At 42.9% G+C, this 17,693-nt stretch overlaps 1 protein-coding gene across 1 annotated transcript in view; it reads right to left on the reverse strand.

The window, feature by feature from the left end:
- Positions 1-341: 341 nt before the first annotated feature.
- The window catches only part of Crybg3 (crystallin beta-gamma domain containing 3), a 103,966-nt gene continuing 86,614 nt past the window's right edge, over positions 342-17,693 (reverse strand). The window contains exons 18-22 of the mRNA XM_021184559.3: positions 12,667-12,806; positions 9,505-9,628; positions 2,593-2,751; positions 1,595-1,754; positions 342-590 (exon numbers count right to left, since the gene is read on the reverse strand). Of these exons, the coding sequence (XP_021040218.1) occupies positions 502-590; positions 1,595-1,754; positions 2,593-2,751; positions 9,505-9,628; positions 12,667-12,806 (672 nt within the window). The 3' untranslated portion in view covers positions 342-501. The remainder of the gene's footprint in view (positions 591-1,594; positions 1,755-2,592; positions 2,752-9,504; positions 9,629-12,666; positions 12,807-17,693) is intronic.

Here is a 17,693-nt window from a genome sequence, read left to right on the forward strand (position 1 = left end):
AACGTTTCTATATAGAAACTAAGGTCTGTTTAATACAGCAGCAGTTTAATATGAAAGCTTTTTAAAATAAGTCTTCAGGTGGTGCTGAAAATGACTCATCTTCCTGCAGGAGCATGACAGCCTGTAGAAGTTTGTTTTCCTGTGCCTCGTTCACACAAGCATGGAGCAGGACACTAGGACACTAACTAATGCTTGTAACTGCACTTTCCAGATAGCTTAGCGCCATCAAGGACAGAATTCATGGTTAGTGCTTAGGAGAGAAAAGACAGGTTTCAGGAAATTGGTCACTACAACTGGATCCATCAGAAGAAGGAATACATTTTCTTCACAAGGATACTCCCGAACTGGCGAGAATATTTTAGCTCTCCCATGGAGCCGTCACCGCTGGGGAGAAAGTTCTTTCTGTGTGCGGTGCAGTGCGGTGCAGTAGTGTGAACACAGCGGCCTCCTTCCCATGCACACAGGACGGCGTGAGTGGGTGGAGGTGCCTTTGTGATTCTCTCACAGGATTTCAATGTCCCACTTCTGGGTCTCTTCCCCCTCCAGGGGCTGATTCACAATGACATGAGTCTTGTCATAATAGTTTCCTCCTAAGATAGAAATTTCAGAAGAAATGATTTGTTCAACACACTGTTTAAGTAGACTAATATATTATTTGAAAGCAGTTGGAAAATGGGTTTGAACCACAAAGCCAGTATTCACCTCAAATTGGACCCTCTTGTCAAACTGAAAAACTAAAACTAAATGCATAATGCCCAAAGAAATATGCCATACAAAAACAGTCTCCCAAATAAACTCTAGGTGACTGCCAGGTACTGTTTTTGTTTCTTACAGCAACAGTTGGGTTGTGCTTAACCCAACTAAAGCCACAGCCATACTAGCTCTGACCTTGTAATATTAAAACACAAGGTTAATTGCTCCTGCCGTCAATTTTAACTGAGGGCTTTTTAAGGATCACAGCAATTTGGAAAAGAAACAGATGACATCTTTATTTTGTAGATTTTGGTACTTCAAATTTAGAATCCCAACGGTTCATGAAAATTAAGGTTGCAAGTGAAATTTTTACTATTGCTTTTTTTGTTTTTGTTTTTGTTTTCCGAGACAGGGTTTCTCTGTATAGCCCTGGCTGTCCTGGAACTCACTCTGTAGACCAGGCTGGCCTCGAACTCAGAAATTCGCTTGCCTCTGCCTCCTGAGTGGTAGGATTAAAGGTATGCACCACCACGCCTGGCAAATTTTTACTATTCTAACGAAGGAAAAGCTATTTAGATTTTATTGTTGGGTTTTTTGTTGGTTGCTGGCTATATGACTCTTAGAGTTCATTATTTTCTTTTTAGAACTTTTCCCCCGCCAAGTGAACATTTTTCAGTGTGCATTGATGTGAGGGTAACCAATCCCCTGGCCTTGGAGTTGCAAATAGTTGTGAGCTACCATGTGAGTAGTGGGAATTGAACTCTCTTCCTCTGGAAGAGCAGCCAGTGCTCTTAACCACTGAGCTATCTCCACAGACTAAAAGAATGTTCTTTACTTGGGAGGAGGGGGCTTGGAACTTACACTCGGAGGCATATAATATTGGTTATTATCAAAGGCCCACCTTTAACATCCAGGACAAGTTCATCACTGAGATAAGAGCTGATGGTTCCGTTTCTGTTCATTCTCCACTTCTGCCTGAACTGCCCATGTTCAGTCCACAAGGCTACCTTGGCTCCAGGAGTGTCCCGGCCTCCAATCACATCAAGACATGTATCACTGGCCTATGCAAGAGTCAAGGAATAAAATGAATCCATTGCCAATATAAATGCAGTAGCTATGTCTTAACTGAAAAACATAATTTCCATTTATCTTAAAAAGCTGTAGTTCCAGGACAGCCAGGGCTATACAGAAAAACCCTGTCTTGAAAAACCAAAAAAAAAAAAAAAAAAAAAAAAAAAGCCTTTATAGCTGATGAGGAAGAGTAGATACCAAAAGTGAAATACGACAAACACTTGTTTTGAAAAGGCTCTGCCTCTGACACCAGGTCTTCAGTAAAGGTATGCTGAACTCTGGAACGTTAAGTCCCTGTTAGCTTAAATATATGATGTTTGGTTTTCTATTTTAAATGACAAAACACTGTACCAAAGATAACCAGATAAAGTAGGCAGGTACTAATTAGGTCATTGATGATAAAATCAAAACATAGTAGTGTTTTTCTGAGTTAGTGCTCTGTTCCCCCATAACATCAAGCATGATGAGGGGGAAATCTTATATTTCATTTTTTTTAAGCATCGTTCATGACAGTTTCTTCTACAATGGCTCCACTCTATATCCTAAAAGTTTTCTTTTAGATTTTAACATGTTTGGAATCACAAGAGAGAGAACTGATCTTATCTGGATGTCAAATAAGGAACCCTTCTCCCACAAACATATTACCTGATTTGGCCCCAGTGAGAGGATCATTTAGGTTATCTTCTTAAAAAACGGAATCTCTGTTTTTATGATTATGCAGTGAACTGTTTCTAGGAAGCCAACATTGTTTTCAGCATGCCAGCTGATCTGGTAGTATTACAGTTAGCATACACATATGGACATCAGAAAGAAAACATGATCTTTTACCTTGGATTTAAAGAGTCCTCGGCAGTAGTGCCAGATCTGAGTGTCCTTCCCACTGTAGGGAGAGATGCATACGGACATTGTTCGTGCATCTGCTGGGTTCCCGGTGACTGTCAAGTATTCATCCTGGGCTCGGTTCCTTATTCTGATGTACACTGCAGGCTACACAAAGAGGAAAAAACCATTGAGGGATGGGGACCTTAAACTTCCCGATTGAAAAAATCAAAGCAGGAAAGTGAGGAGGTACTAACTTTAATAAATACTTTTTACTCACTTCCCTTGGCTGTTATGTATATATTATTTTCTGCTGATAAATCCTTGAGCACAAAGTTTAAATTATGCACTGTCTTCTAAATGTTCTGAACAAGGGCCCATCTGAACCAGAACTCAATGTGGCAAGGCTCAGGCAGCATGGAATTCCGGGTTTAGTGACTTTCATCATGTGTCACATATGCTGAGAGGGATGGTGAGAAGGGCCTGGTACCGCCCAACACGAGTCTTAATGACAACACAGGAATAGCAAGCATGGTACTCGGGCACACTGTGTGGAGCAGTGATTAAATGGCCAACAGTTGTTAGGGAAGGTCTTGAAATCCCAGGCAGCAAGGCCTTGGTCTTTCATCTAATGAAGAAATTTCTTCTGCATTCAAAACTCAGACTATACTCTTTTGTCTGGAAAATACGTGACACACAGTTTTTAGAAGACGAAATCTGATACCACTAAGGATAAGGGCTAATATTTGCTGAGCCCTTAGACACATCAAGCCACATTTGTGTGTGTGTGTGCTCATAATTTTGTCAGAAGAATCTTTCAGAAAAAGGTTTTCCAAATAATGCTGTCACAGATGGGAGTCAGGATGACTCAAGAGACCCATGCAGGAGCACACCAGTTATCCCTATGTCACTGTCCCTGTGGTTATAAGACAATAATAGAAGGGCACTGGAACCAACTCAACAGGAATCATACTGAATCCAAGACCTCAGGTCCCGAAGATAAAATGGAAGATACTGCTATCCCCTCTGGATAGAGCTGGCATCCTACGTAGAACTCTAGCACTGTAATAAAGTGATCTGCTACTTGGAGTACTTTCACTGTGAAACTCGAGTGCTGGCCAGAGAAGTAAAGTTTGGTATGATATGGCAAGATTAACAAAGAATGTTGTAGTTTGAAAATTACAACACATCAACACGAAGGTAGGTTGCCTTTTGGTAAACTGCTACTGTGTTGAGCATGTCTAAAGAAACATCACTTAAGTATTTAAATTGCCAAGTAGAAGGGCAAATAACTTGGCTGTAAAAACCCAGGAACAAGACTGCTTCCACATTCAATGTCTATAACCATCCTGGTAGAACAAGATATCATCATGTGGCCATCCCTTTAGCTATTGACATCCTGAAAGAATTGAAATTTCCACAGGAATCCCATGCAGAGAGAAGGGGAAAGCTGAAGCCCCTTTGTCAGCCAGAGGAAGAACTGCCTCTCAACAAGAGATTGTATGGTTCTGACAACTTAACAGACCACCACACAGGTCAGACTTGTCCACCATCAGTCCTGGGAACCAAACCTTGACAAGGACTGCTGTTTTCTGCATATCTCTAGCCCTCAAAACCTATACTTCTCATATCATTGTCTCCAAGACTAGGTGGTTGCGATGGGTGGTTTCGGTGGGATCCGTTATTTATTCTGAGTGTTGTACATTGAATACATCTGTCTCTCCTTTTACTACTTCGTCCATGAGTGTATTGAAGACATGAGATTGAGACTAGCTTGTTGGGCTGCCATTACCCAGGCTTTTACTGTAAGAACTCTGGCATCAGTAATTATAACTCTAATAATGTACATAAGTATCCACAACTCAGTGTCGTCTCCCGCAATAACAATTACTAATTCTCTACACTTCAGTGAACTTTTATAGTTGTAGTACCTTGCATATACAAAGAAACAGGCATGACCTTCATGAATGACAGAACTCCAGTTACTTTAGTACTAAATAGCACAGTTTTAATCAGTAAGACCAAGCAAGGTACTAATTACCCTTATTACCGTTTGTAGTCTGATGGCTCTGTAATTACACTTAGAAATCACTGACATGCATTATAAGTGCCTTAGTGACTTCTGTATTCCCAGCCTCAAAGGAGAATCATGTTTTGATTATTTCCTGGTTCCTCAACAAGGGAAAGAATTATAGCAGCACCAGTCCTGTACCAAATTTATATGGAGTAACAAACTACTGTTTTCAAAACTGAGAATTCTTTTGTTGGGTTTTAAAGCTGTGGCCTAATTAAACAATGGGGGAAATAATCTAAAACATTACTTGAAATTAACTTAAATCACAATAGTTGTTACTGGCATGCAAGAATTTGAGGAATGCCAGGAAGAATTTGAGAGGCTGAACTTTAAGTCCCCTTGCTGAAGATACCATGTACTTTGGACACAGGACTCAGAAGGTGTGAACTGGATTTAACCTGAAAACCTCCCCTTGGACCAGCATTCAGAGTACCAGAAGATGCTATGCAAACTGCCAATGGAGGGCAGTAATCAACAGTCCTACCCAGATGTAAATCACATTAGCCAGCATGGCCACCTTGCCTTGACAATGACCAATAGCTTTCTAGTTGTACATAAAGCGCATTTAACAAGAGGGAAACCATGGGAACCACTGGAAAGCCAGCCAGACCTGGAGAGGCCGTGGGTCTTCAGAGGGAAGTGCACTACTATCACTTCACTGAGCCAGCACAATCCTAACTGTATTCTAAATACTTCACCACACAGATAACGCTAGCTCTCACCCCTCATCAAGCAAGCTTCTCCTTGCAGCAGATGGAGATTACCACAGAAGAAATACATTGAATAATGATGACACCAAAGGCATGGCAGCGTGTGTATGTGTGTGTGTGTGCATGCACATGTGAGTGTGTATAACAAAAATAAAAAGAGGCCATGAATTTTAAAAGGAGTAAGGAGGTTCCAAATGAAAAGGGTTGCATAGAGGACAGAAAAGACAGGAAATGATGTAATTATATTTCATATTAAAGTTATGCAAAAGGGACTTGCTTGTAAAAGTAAGAGGGTATTCTAAGCATTCTTGATCACAGGACCTGGAACACTGGAAATGGATCTCCATGTCCAGCAGAGAAACTCAAAAATGAGATGACTGGGGATCTAACTCAGTGGTAGAGGCGTACCATGCATTAGGCCCTTGGTTGGAAAGAAGCCAGCAGAGGAAGCCAAAACAGGAACACTGTCACACTGGCTGCTATGGTTTTTGGAACATTGCATTCGTGTTATTAGCTAGTCTTTAAAAGCCAAACCTGACTTCCCACCTCTACCTTTCTTTTCCCTGTGGCTATTTACTTTGAATACCCCTTATCCCATGAACTGGGAATGAGGAGCTTCCTGGAACATTAGCATATCAACAAATCACTACTGGTTTGGGGTCCTTAAGCGGAATGTCGCTGGCTCTCTCCTGGAGTATGGTGAGTAACTAATAAGCTTTCAAAGTCAACGTGGTACCACAGTTGATACAAGGTCAGTGTGCATCCATGTGCTACTCCATATTCACAGAGATGATAATAGCATTCCCAGTGTGGAACCTGGGGTGACTGATCAAAATCGCACTGCTAGCAAACAGCTATGGTTTGACGTGACAGAACCTGAGACTGTATCAAAGGACATGGCAAGAGTTTGGTAACTATCAAACACTGAGGTTGATAAGAGGCTCAGCTCCTGGATCTACTGAACCTACTGCTTACTTCCTGGAGTCCATGGGAGAACTCTGCAAATGCTGATCTTACTATCAAAGAGCCCATGTGCTTAAAAATCTAGTATATAAATGATCTGGGCTCAAATTACGGTGCTAACAGTTGGGTTGTCTTTGTCAAACTGTTTGGCATCCAATAATAATCCTTACCTCAGCACTACCGTGAGAGTCAAGTGAAGCAGTGTTCCAGACTGGCAACCAAAACCTAACCACCCAATCAAAGACTGGGGTATAGAACTAAACCGAGATTTCACAACTGAGGAGTCCTGAATGGCTGAGAAGCACCATGCTCAAAGTCCTTAGTGATCAGAGAAATGCGATTCAAAACGACCAATCAGAATGGCTAAGATCAAAACCACAGGTGACAGCACATGTTGGAGAGGATGTGGAAAAAGACTCCTCCATTGGTGGTAGGATGGCACTCTGTAACAACCACTCTGGAAATCAATCTGGAGATTCCTCAGGAAACTGGAACTAGATCTACATGAAGACCCAGCTATACCACTCTTAGGGATATACCCAAAAGATGCCCCACCATGCCACAGGGGCACATGTTCCACTATGTTCATAGCGGCCTTATTTGTGATAGCCAGGAGCTGGAGACAAGCCAGATGTCCCAAGACAGAAGAATGGATACAGAAAATGTGGTTTGTTTACACAATGGAATACTTCTCAGCTATTAAGAACAAGGACATGCCGAGTTTTGCAGGCAAATTGATGGAACTAGAAAATACCATCCTGAGTGTAGTAACTCAGACTCATTAGTTAGTGGATGTTAGCAAAAACAAAAGTGCATAATACCCAAGATACAGTCCACAAAACCCAAAAAGATCAAGCTGAAGTGCCCAAGTGAGGATGCCTCAGTCCCACTTGGAAGGGAGAAGAAAGCAATCCCAAGTGTGTGTTTGTAGGGGGAACCTGATCTGGGTGAGAGAAAGGACTGAAGCCCTGAGGGCCAGAAGGAGGAATGGAAACAGGCAACCTACTTAGATAGGAGGTTGGGGGGGGGGTGCGACCCTTCAGAGTGCACCAGTGACCTGGGAAGTGAGAGACTCTCAGAACTCAAAGGGATATTAGATTAAATGCCCGACAGTAGGGAGAGGGAACTTATAGAGCTCACCTCCAGCAGGAAGACAGGAAATCAAATGAGGGATGGGTTTACCATCCTACAGTCACAACTCTGACCCATAACTGTTCCTGTCTGAAAGAATAACAGGGACAGAAATGGAGAGGAGTCTGAGGAAAAGAAGGTCTAGCAACAAGCCCAAAATGGATCCATCTCAAGGGGAGGTCCCTAAGGCCTGACACTATTACTGAGGCTATGGAACACTCACAAAAAGAATCCTATCATGACTGCCCTACAAAAGATCCAGCAAGCAGCTGAAAGAGTCAGATGCAGGTATTTGCACCCAACCTCTTTTTGAATTAGGAAAGGCTGAAAGAAGCTGAGGAGAAGGGCAATCCTGTAGGAGAATCAGCAGTCTCAATTAAACTGGACCCCAAGATCTCTCAAACACTGGACCACGAAACAGGCAGCATACACCAGCTGATATGAGGTCCCCAAAACACATACAGTAGAGGACTGCCGGGCCTGTGTTCATTCAGAGATGATGCACCTAACACTCAAGAGACTGGAGGACCTAGGAAGTTTAGAGGTCAGGTGGAGTGGGAGGAGTGGGGACATCCATGTGGAAATGGGTGTGGGGAGAAGGTTTGGGATGTGGAACGGCCGGGGGGTAGGTGGGGGAGGGGATAAAATATGGAGTGTAAAAAGAGTTAATTTTTTTTTTAAAAGAGAAAACACAGGTAGATAGCTCATCTGCCACCCATTACATAAGTGGCCTGCCTGGGGAGCTTTTCAAGGTCTACGCATACCACCTCCCTTCTTGGTGTCACACACTACCTAAGGCTTTTGATAATCGTATGTTGTTTTATGTTCCAGTCTTGTGTGATGTTGGGGGCTCACAAGTATGCATATTTATATCCATGTGGAAGTAAGGTATATTTTTGGGCCACACCTACATTTAAGGTAGGGTCTTTTCACTTGCCTGGAACTTCACAACTGTTCCAGGGAAGACCCTCAATGCCCTACTTCCCTCTTGATGGAATTACACTTTATGCCTGGCTTTTAATGTGGGTGCTGGGGATCAACCGTGTCAGCTTTGAGTTTAATTAAAAATTACAGTTCAACTAAGGAACTGATGATTTCTGTCCTAGCATCTACCATATCTTAGAGGACTCTAAACATCCATTATTCCTTTATTGAACAAACAGTTTGAGCCCTTGAGTCCTTGCCATTGTGACAGGTACCAAAGATAGAACAATAAGCAAACAAAACAGGCACTTCCGCTTCTCAAAAGTGCATTCCAACATAGTAGGAATGAGCCCAACTCATCTGAACCTATGTGCTTGTAAGCTACATACCATGTCATGTAGTAAAAAATAAAATAAAATAAAATTAAAAAAAATCAAGTCTTTTAGGGTTTTAATCTAGACAAAAGAGACGGAGCAGGCATCTAAGAGGACCTGGCACATTGAATTAAAAGGATAGTTAGGAACTAGTTTGGCAAATGAGAAAACATTCTACCCAGAGGGCACAGCCTTGTTATCAGGCAGGAAGGAAAGCCCTTGGCACTTGGGCGCAAGTGATACAGACATGTAAGTGAGAAGGGGAGGCTGGGGCCACAAGGGGGAAGCAAGAAGGAATTTGATCTCAGACTGTGAGGAACAGCGATTATCTCCTAAGTGCAGTGGGAATCTTTGGAATGGAGGACTGATAAGCAGGAGGTGAGGGCTAAATACTATTGTTATTAAGTTGCAAGGATTTAACCTGAAGATTACATAAGGGAAAACTCTAAATGCAAAGAAAGTAAAACTCATTATATTAATCATGTCCCCATTGTTTATCACAGAATTTACATTATTTTAATTTTGTGAAAAAAAAAATGTGCCTGATAAAACTTTGGGTTCAACACTAACATCCAGTATTGACCTTAGATAACATTTTATGAACTGGCTAAAATGTGTAAGATTCCTGCCAAAGAGGAACCTGCCTCCCTGGATACAGTAGTGACCAAGTGGTCAATATTTCAGATCCTGTGGTTTGTGGCATTTCTGTCACGCTCTCTGGGTCTGCTGGTTCTCTGCTCCTTACCTGCTTCATAGGACGCACGGAGCCGATTGTCTTCCACCCACTGAATGCTGTCCAATTTGGAATCTCGTTAGGCATAAGGAGGATTTGCCTTCCCAAGAAATTGGAACCTTCATAAGCTATCCATCTGCAGGAAAAGAAAGCAGGGAAGAAAAACGTGGGACACTGCAACCACGAAAAGCAGCTTCTCAACTAAAACCAACTCTTACACCACCAGGAGTTACAGCCTCTAGATCTGTAGATTTTATACATAGGTAACTACACAGTTTTCCTTGGTAGGGGTTGAGAAGATAGCCACTGCATCTGGAGTCAAAATGAAATGTTAGGCTCCTGCACTTTCAAAATGGACGATGTTCCTTCAAATTAGGAAATTGTTTTCCTTCGCTATAGCAAGCCTCAAAGCATTTTAACATTGAGATATCTCAATTGGCCTCCCACCATTGCCTGGGAGGAAAATATTCCTCCTTCCTTAGGTTGTCCCCTGTGCTTCAGGGCTTTTCCAGAGAGCTAAAACTGCTCAACATTTCTTCTACATCTGTGTCCACAACTGTCTACGCCACCAAGGTCTACAAAGAGAAATTCCCGTTGCAGTCTTTTTTTTTCAAAGATAGCTCCTCTGTAAATCTTCCCCAACACTGCTGTGTTCAGTCTCGCTTGTGTTAAAGTCTCTAAACGTGGCCTAGGGTGAGAACAAGGACCGGTGCACAGTCAGCGTGCCCATTTCTTCCCAGACTGGCTATAGCTGCTTTTGTACCACTTGTGACAGTTTCCTAGGTGTGAGACAGAGCTAGCCAGCCCACAAACAGATAGCCCTTGACAGCTTGCTGAGCCCTGTGTATACTAGTTGCTGAGCCCTGTGTATACTAGTTGCTGAGCCCTATGTATACTAGTTGCTGAGCCCTATGTATACTAGTTGCTGAGCCCTGTGTATACTAGTTGCCAAACTGGGTGACTAAACACTAGGGATTGCTAGAAGAACCCAAAATTTTTAGGGAGACTCAAGGTCTCTGCAGACCCTTTACATGAAGTGTGGAGGATAAAGCTTGCTTCAGGCAACAGGACTTGGGAAATGCAGTCAGTATGTGTCACCTGGGATGAGGACCTAAGTCTGCCTATCAGCAGGGACAGTCCCCAGAAACAGGTCTCCCCCTAGAGCTTGCTGTGGTGTGGACCAGGGTCCCACAAGGTCCCTTGTGAAGAACCTGCTCTGCAGGATAGCTCCTCTGGGATGTGACACCTTGTAAGAGGTGCTGGAAAAGAGGGCTACTCTGGTCACTTCCGTTTGCTTCTTGGCTCAGGGTTTTTATTTTCTCCAACTCCCATTCCTTTGCTGGTGTACTACTCAAAGGCCTAAAGCAGTCAGTCACGCTGATGATCTCAGACTGGAACCTTCAAAACGAATCTGTTTGAAGTTTAAGTGTAGGGAACCATTGCTGCTATAGAGGAAAATGCCTTTATCTTACAGAGCTGCATTCCTTTATAAAATTGTGAGCAGGAAGGAGGAACTCAAAGCCTGATTTCTTAACTCGGATAAGAGCACGGGTAGAGTCCTGCCTCAAGCCGACTGCTGTGAGGGAAAAGTCCACCCATTTGTCCACAAGTGAGATCAGGCTTGGACAAATTATGGGTATATTGAGTGGGTGAGGTGGACTGCTTTCCTTTGACCTGTTACACTGCCTGCACAAATCTGATCAACCCTGTGCAAAGGCAGGTCAGCATGACCACAGATGCTTAACCACCTCTCTAGCTTTTAACAAATGAAGCACACACATGGCATCTCATTACCATCATAGAGCCAAAAAAAAAAAAAACAAAAACAAAACCCAACGATTTAAAAATATGAATCACAGAGTAGGTGCTTCAGCATGAAATGGTATCCTGGAAGCCCACAGGAGCCCAGGCAGGGATTTAAACAGATCCACTGTGTCCTTGAATCTGCCCAGTAACTCTGTAGTAGATACATTAAAAAAAAAATTTTTTTTTTAAACTATCAAGAATAAATGGTGTCAAGATGAACTTGCACAAGGAGTAAAAATAGAAAGGTGAGAACTTTACAGCAGTGTGTCAAATACCAGTTTGACTTAGATATGTAAAAATAAAAGTGTGAAAATCCTATAGAGTTTTGAAATGCAGCTCAAGTTGTCTTAGTTAACTGGAAAGTAATATTCTAGAATCCTATTCTGAGGCAGAGTAAATAGATTGACTTTAATAAAGGCCAAACTGTGTCAGATACTTGTCAGGGGAAAATTTAAATTGTTATGTATGAATTATGTAGGAGCCATTTGGTGTAATAGTTGACTTAGTTTTCAATTTATCTTCTGACTTTTGTTGTTGTTGATTACCTCATATGTTTAAACAGAGTTAATTACCACACAATTTAAAAGCCACAAACAGTAAAAAGTCATTTTTATACTATCAATAGCTATGCATGTTTTCTTTGTTGTCTTAGGAAAAGATGCCAGCAGTATAAGAGCAGGAGCTGGCTCCTCTGCCAGACTCTTCATAAGTGAACAGAAAGGCAGATTTCCCACGGAACAAAGCTTCAGCTACAGACCTCTCCACAGCCTCTGTTAAACACAAATGCTCAGATACATACCTAATCTGGACATTAATAACAACAGTGCTTTTTTAAAGACTATTTCCCCAAACGTAAGCACACAAGGCCTGGGCCACCTGGCTCCACATTGACTAGTAACCGAAATGACCAGGTGTCAGCAGGCAGGCTGCTTCAACCCAAATGAGCTAGATGAAAATGAGCACTTGGGTAGGGACTGAACAAGCTGTCAGGTCAAAGTCAAATCCAACCATCTTAGTCTTTTACATAGTCACTTGCCTTACACAGGTGATGCTGTTCGCAACTTAAATAGATGATTTAATGAAATTTCCCCTGAAAAGGAAGTAGGCTCAAGTATAGAACACTACCTGGTGGAACTGTTCTGTGATCCGTCCTCTGACGGGGTACCAACCCTCCTCCCCAAAGGGTTCTTGTTCCAGATCACTGCATATTACTGTGTATTGGTCATGCTTCCATCTTGTCTTAGAACCAACTGTTATATCCAGATAAACAGGAGCAGGAGTACCAACAGACTAAAAGCCATTGTGGGGAAAGAGCAACTAGTCGACTCTATCTTAAATCAGTGACCAAGACCCGCTTCCCACACTCACAAGCCACTCTTTATCCACACAGACTGGGTGTAGAAGTGTAGGTCCTTGTTCAAAACGGAATTCACGGCGTCTTCAAGATGTAGTTCTCTTCCCTCACAATGTTCCAGAGCAAAAAGGCTGATGGAAGGTTCTTCAAAAACCTAACACATACAAAAAAGAGGAAAAAGCATCAGTGTGTGTGTGTGTGTGTGTGTGTGTGTGTGTGTGTGTGGTGGGGGGTGTGGGGGTGTGGGAGTGTGGGGGTGTGAGAGGCACAACTGAAAGACAACGTAGTCTCAAATACAAGCCTAGGAGGAAGAGAAAGGGCTCTTAATTGGAAACATTTAGAATGTGAAGAGACAGAGGCAGTTCCTCACTGAAATCAATCCATGTCAGACAGAAGAAATGCCATTCTGTTTACTCATTAGTATTAGTATAAACATGACAGCAGACACGAGACTTGGGGAATGAGATACCAAAACGAGGCCACGCCTCAGTGTTTGAGGCATTATTAACTAGCAGAGAAGTTTGGAGACAGAGTAATAGTTTAAAATGTAATATATGGTATAAAAATTAACAAGTATGCCCTGTGAGGGTACCCAGGAAAATCATGGTTCCTTTTTTGCAAGAAAAAGAATCCGTGAGGATGCATGACTGGAAGGATGGAGCACATTTAGAAAGTAGACAAGATCTGGGGAAGGTGCTTATGCAGTGCAGGCATGTGGGGGGACACAGACATGCACGGGCTGCCTTAGAGGAGTAGCCAGGAGAACCAACTACCAAGCAAACAAGTCCCACAGGAAAGGTGTTAGGTGTGCTCACTGACTGTCATCATGTATGGAGTTGCCACACTTCTTGCTACACAGCCAGGGAAGGATCAGACTGACTGCCAAGGCAGAGCCAAGGACAAGACTGCAGTGAACCAACTTGCTATAAAGGCAGAAGTAGCCATGCAACAGGAACCGTGGCTGGTCAAATATGAGTAACCAGAGACTCTTGGCTTCTTCTCGTCTTCATGGATGCTTATCTATGTGGAGATGGGATGCTAACAGAACACATGCTATGAAAGAAAGGGGGGAGTGCTGGAGCTGAAGAGCTTGGGGCGGGGCTGAAGAGTGGATCAGAGGAAGTGTCAACCAAAAATATGTACCAGGAAAATGTTACAGGAACACCTGCTACTTTGTAAGCCAATTGAAGTGTGTGTGTGTGTCTGTGTGTGTGTCTGTGTGTGTCTGTGTGTCTCTGTGTGTGTGTGTGTGTCTGTGTTTAAAGAGACAATAAAACATCAAAACCCAAGTGGCTTGCTCATTAAGTGGTCTGCAGATAGATTTGCAGTGGAAAAGATGACTTGTGAGTTATCCCTTACAGAGGTGTTCAGAATTGCCAAGGCATGAGAATCTTTTAAATGGGACTCACAGAAGGGACTGGCTCAGTAAATATGACAATCACAGAGAGGGCGTCTAGAGAGCTGTGGAAAGGACAGGAAACTCTACATGGAGAGAGAGATCACCAAGACACAGTCTGCAGAGGCAGGAAAAGAGAGATCATATAAAGTAGCCTGCTTCACAGGGCTTGCAGGAAAAGGAAAATTTACACATACACATATGTGCTTATATACGCATTAAATTTTGTCTAGAAAAACTACTGCCTTTTCTGAGACAGTGTCTAAGAAACCAAAGGGCACAAGAGGAACAAAAGCTTTTTACTAGACACCTTTTGCTGATTTTTCATTTTGAACCCTGGTAATATATAATTTATTCAGAAATTTATATTGGTAGTTAATGTTAATATATTTAGATATGCATGTATTTGTGGGTTTTTTATAATATGGCCACTAGGAGATTTATCTCGCAACAGCATGAATAAAACATAGAGGGATATCCAATAGAAAGAGAACAAGACATGATGGGGGAGGGGATAATTTAGAGACAAGGCAAGGCCAGGAAACCCAGAATAGTGATAAAGCAGATATGCTAGGTCAAACAAATGGATACAAGAGGAAGAAGTGCAAAGGTAGGCCTGGGGGGATGGCTTCACTAGTAAAGTATCTGCCTTGCAATCATAAGAACTGGAATTTCGATCTTTAGCCCCCACATAAAAGCTGAGCCTGGTAGCATGCATTTGTAACCCTAGGGCTGGGGGAGAGGGGACAGAGAGATCCCTGGAGCTTGCTGTACCCAGCCATTCTAGCTGTCCAGCTGAGCTCAGTGAGAGTATTCCCTGCCTCAAAAACCAAGGTGGACGGTGATAAAGGAAAGCACCTTGTGTCAGCCTCTGGCCTCTACCTTCCCACATATGGGCATGCAGACCCACATTTTAAAGAAAAGTTAAAAAAAAAAAAAGCTATGACTAGAATCATTGGGGGTACATCGTGTTATCTACAAGGAGACCTGGAGGAAAAGCCCTGCCCAAGAGCTAGGAACAAATCATTAGAGCTGGAGGTCTTCATAAGCCAGAGAGTAGGATAAGTAGAGAGACATGTGGACTCTAGATATCCTAGACTCTAGATTTGGGCTTAAGAGGTGGCTCTGGTATAGAGAGGGTGCCTTTGGAAATGCCCAGAAGCTGTCTAATGACTGATGCCCAGGCTGAAAGCAGGGACTAGGAGGAGGAGATCACTGTCCCAGCAGACACACAGGAGGGGCGGGTGGGGAGTGATGACACACCGACCAGGACGGTAGTGGCCTTCTCACTACAAGAAGATGCCTGGTGAGTCAGAGCTGGCGATGGGGCAGTGCGGGTGTGGCGGCGAGGCACAGCGAGGGTGGCCTGAGTGAGACCCATTTTACTGGCGAGTTGGATGAGGAGAGAATCTGTGCTGGGAAGGCTGGAGAATGCACGTCAACGCCGTGCAGGCAGGGTGTACACACGATCCTTTGGAGATAACCACGCGGAGAATGAGGGAAATGGCAGAATAGGGATCTACAAACGGGCTTACGGGCACCACAGAAAGTCACAACCAACAGAAAGGAAACGAATGGTGGAAAGCGAGGGATGGCTGAGAGGTAGAGAAAGACATTTGGTCCTATTACTGTCATTTCAGAACTGATCGCTGCGTGGCCCAGGGGAGGATGGTTTTTGGTAAAGGGATTTACTACACCTCCTCTGAAGCACAGCCTGTACCGTCTGTATAATGCTGCATGTATGGATATGACCTCAAGGCCTACAACCTGGTACTAGAGAACCAATTTGGAGGTGTACCATAGTTAAGACTATCGCTCCTCTTCTCAGCATTCTGCCTGGAGTCTCACCAGCATGGCTACATGAACAAGTCCTGAACACTACCCCCAGATATGCTAACATGGAAGGGGGAAGTCTCACAGGACCTTAACTCTAAAGAGAATGAGAATGCGTACTTTTTACACCGTGTGCCTAATGGCCTAGACATCAAATCTTGCACTCTCCCCACAACCTTCTGTAGCTACAGAAACAGTGTCTATCTGCCTTGTTCAATTTAGCTCTCCTAGAGGTGCGTTGCCAATAAACACTTAGAATGTAGTTCATCTGACCGGTGGACCATGTGATTACATTTAAACTTAAATAACCACAAGTGTTTAGTACACAGGACTGGACTGTGCTGACCTAGAAATAGTAGAAAAGAAGGAAATACTACCCAGAAGCACTGGTCTTCTCGACCACGACTTACTGGCCTAGGAGGAGAAACTCATTACTAGTCACTGGCTCCCCGATGCTCTAGTTGCTTCCCCTGAGACCTACAAACAAAATATTACAAGCATTCCAATAGCTGACCAAACAGAAGTGATTAAGAAATGAGGTCATCAAAGTCCGTAACAAACTCCTGAATTTATTGTTGAGACTTTCTAAATACCCTTGTCCTCAGGGTTTTGTTTGTTTGTTTAATGTATGTGAGTACATTGTTGCTGTCTTCAGACACACCAGAATAGGGCATCTGATCTCATTAAAGATGGTGGTGAGCTACCATGTGGTTGCTGGGAATTGAACTCAGGACCTCTGGAAGAGTAGTCAGTGCTCTCAACCGCTGAGCCATCTCTCCAGCCCCTCTCAGGGTTTTTAAAAAGCATTTCAGTGACCTCTGTCCACGTATCTGTCCAGTCAGCCATGGCTTAGGAAGAAAGGGCAGACGGGCAAGGAACTTGGAAAGGGTTCAGAATAAACCACCAGTGGCTTTCTCCAGAAAAAGGGTAACGGACAGTAAAGTTCTACCCAGAAGGGGAAAAATAAATGCCTATGAACACATAATTAAAATGCTATGAAATATTCTAACTAGACCAGGCATAGTGTATAGTCCCCTTTGAGAGGCTCATTTTGAGCTCAAACTCCATCAACTTTGTTCCCTTTAGCAAGTCAACATCTTAGAAATTTATCTTAATAAAATATGGAAAGTTTGGGGGTACAAATACGATTTGTTCCTCTATTTAAAATGATGCAGGCAATGTGAGGATAACGTGTCAAACAACCAAGATAGTGTTTTCAAGGGTTTCCTAAGAGTTTTTATGAATCAAGAGAGGGCACTTGAGTGAGCAAGTAGGTTAAGCCAGCAAACAGTACCCTAGCAGCATTAGCCAAATAAGAGAGGACTAACAAGGCAAGCAGGGAGATAACCCACTTCCCTACGGACAGTAAATGGACACCATTGAGTCCAGGCTGGCAGACTTTTTACTTGTGGGCATCCATTGTTCATAAACCCAAAGGTACCTCTGACAGACCAGAAATGTCTGTGTCTGAGTTATTAAATTTTACACTGTTTCAGCTTAAATGTCTCATTTATATTTATATATGTAAATGTACAAGTTCAACTGATTTACTACATGCATTCACAAAGAATGGGAAGATTCGGAAGGAGTGCCCAGTGCTAATCTGAACAGGATCTTGGTGGCAGTGACTGATAGCTGATCATTTAGAAAGAGTGTCCCAGAAAAAGTTTATAAACTCTTCCATGTTCTCATGCACTTCCCAGATCTCAAGATCTCAGGAAACAAAAATTAGTGGTGAGTGTTCAAACCTGAACATGACAGAATCATCTGTGCTTTCTAAAGACAATAGAAACCACAAGGACTTAATTACAA

This window comes from Mus caroli, unplaced genomic scaffold (assembly GCF_978045245.1).
Source record: "Mus caroli unplaced genomic scaffold, Mus_caroli_1 scaffold_17, whole genome shotgun sequence".
Taxonomy (NCBI): Eukaryota; Metazoa; Chordata; class Mammalia; order Rodentia; family Muridae; genus Mus; species Mus caroli.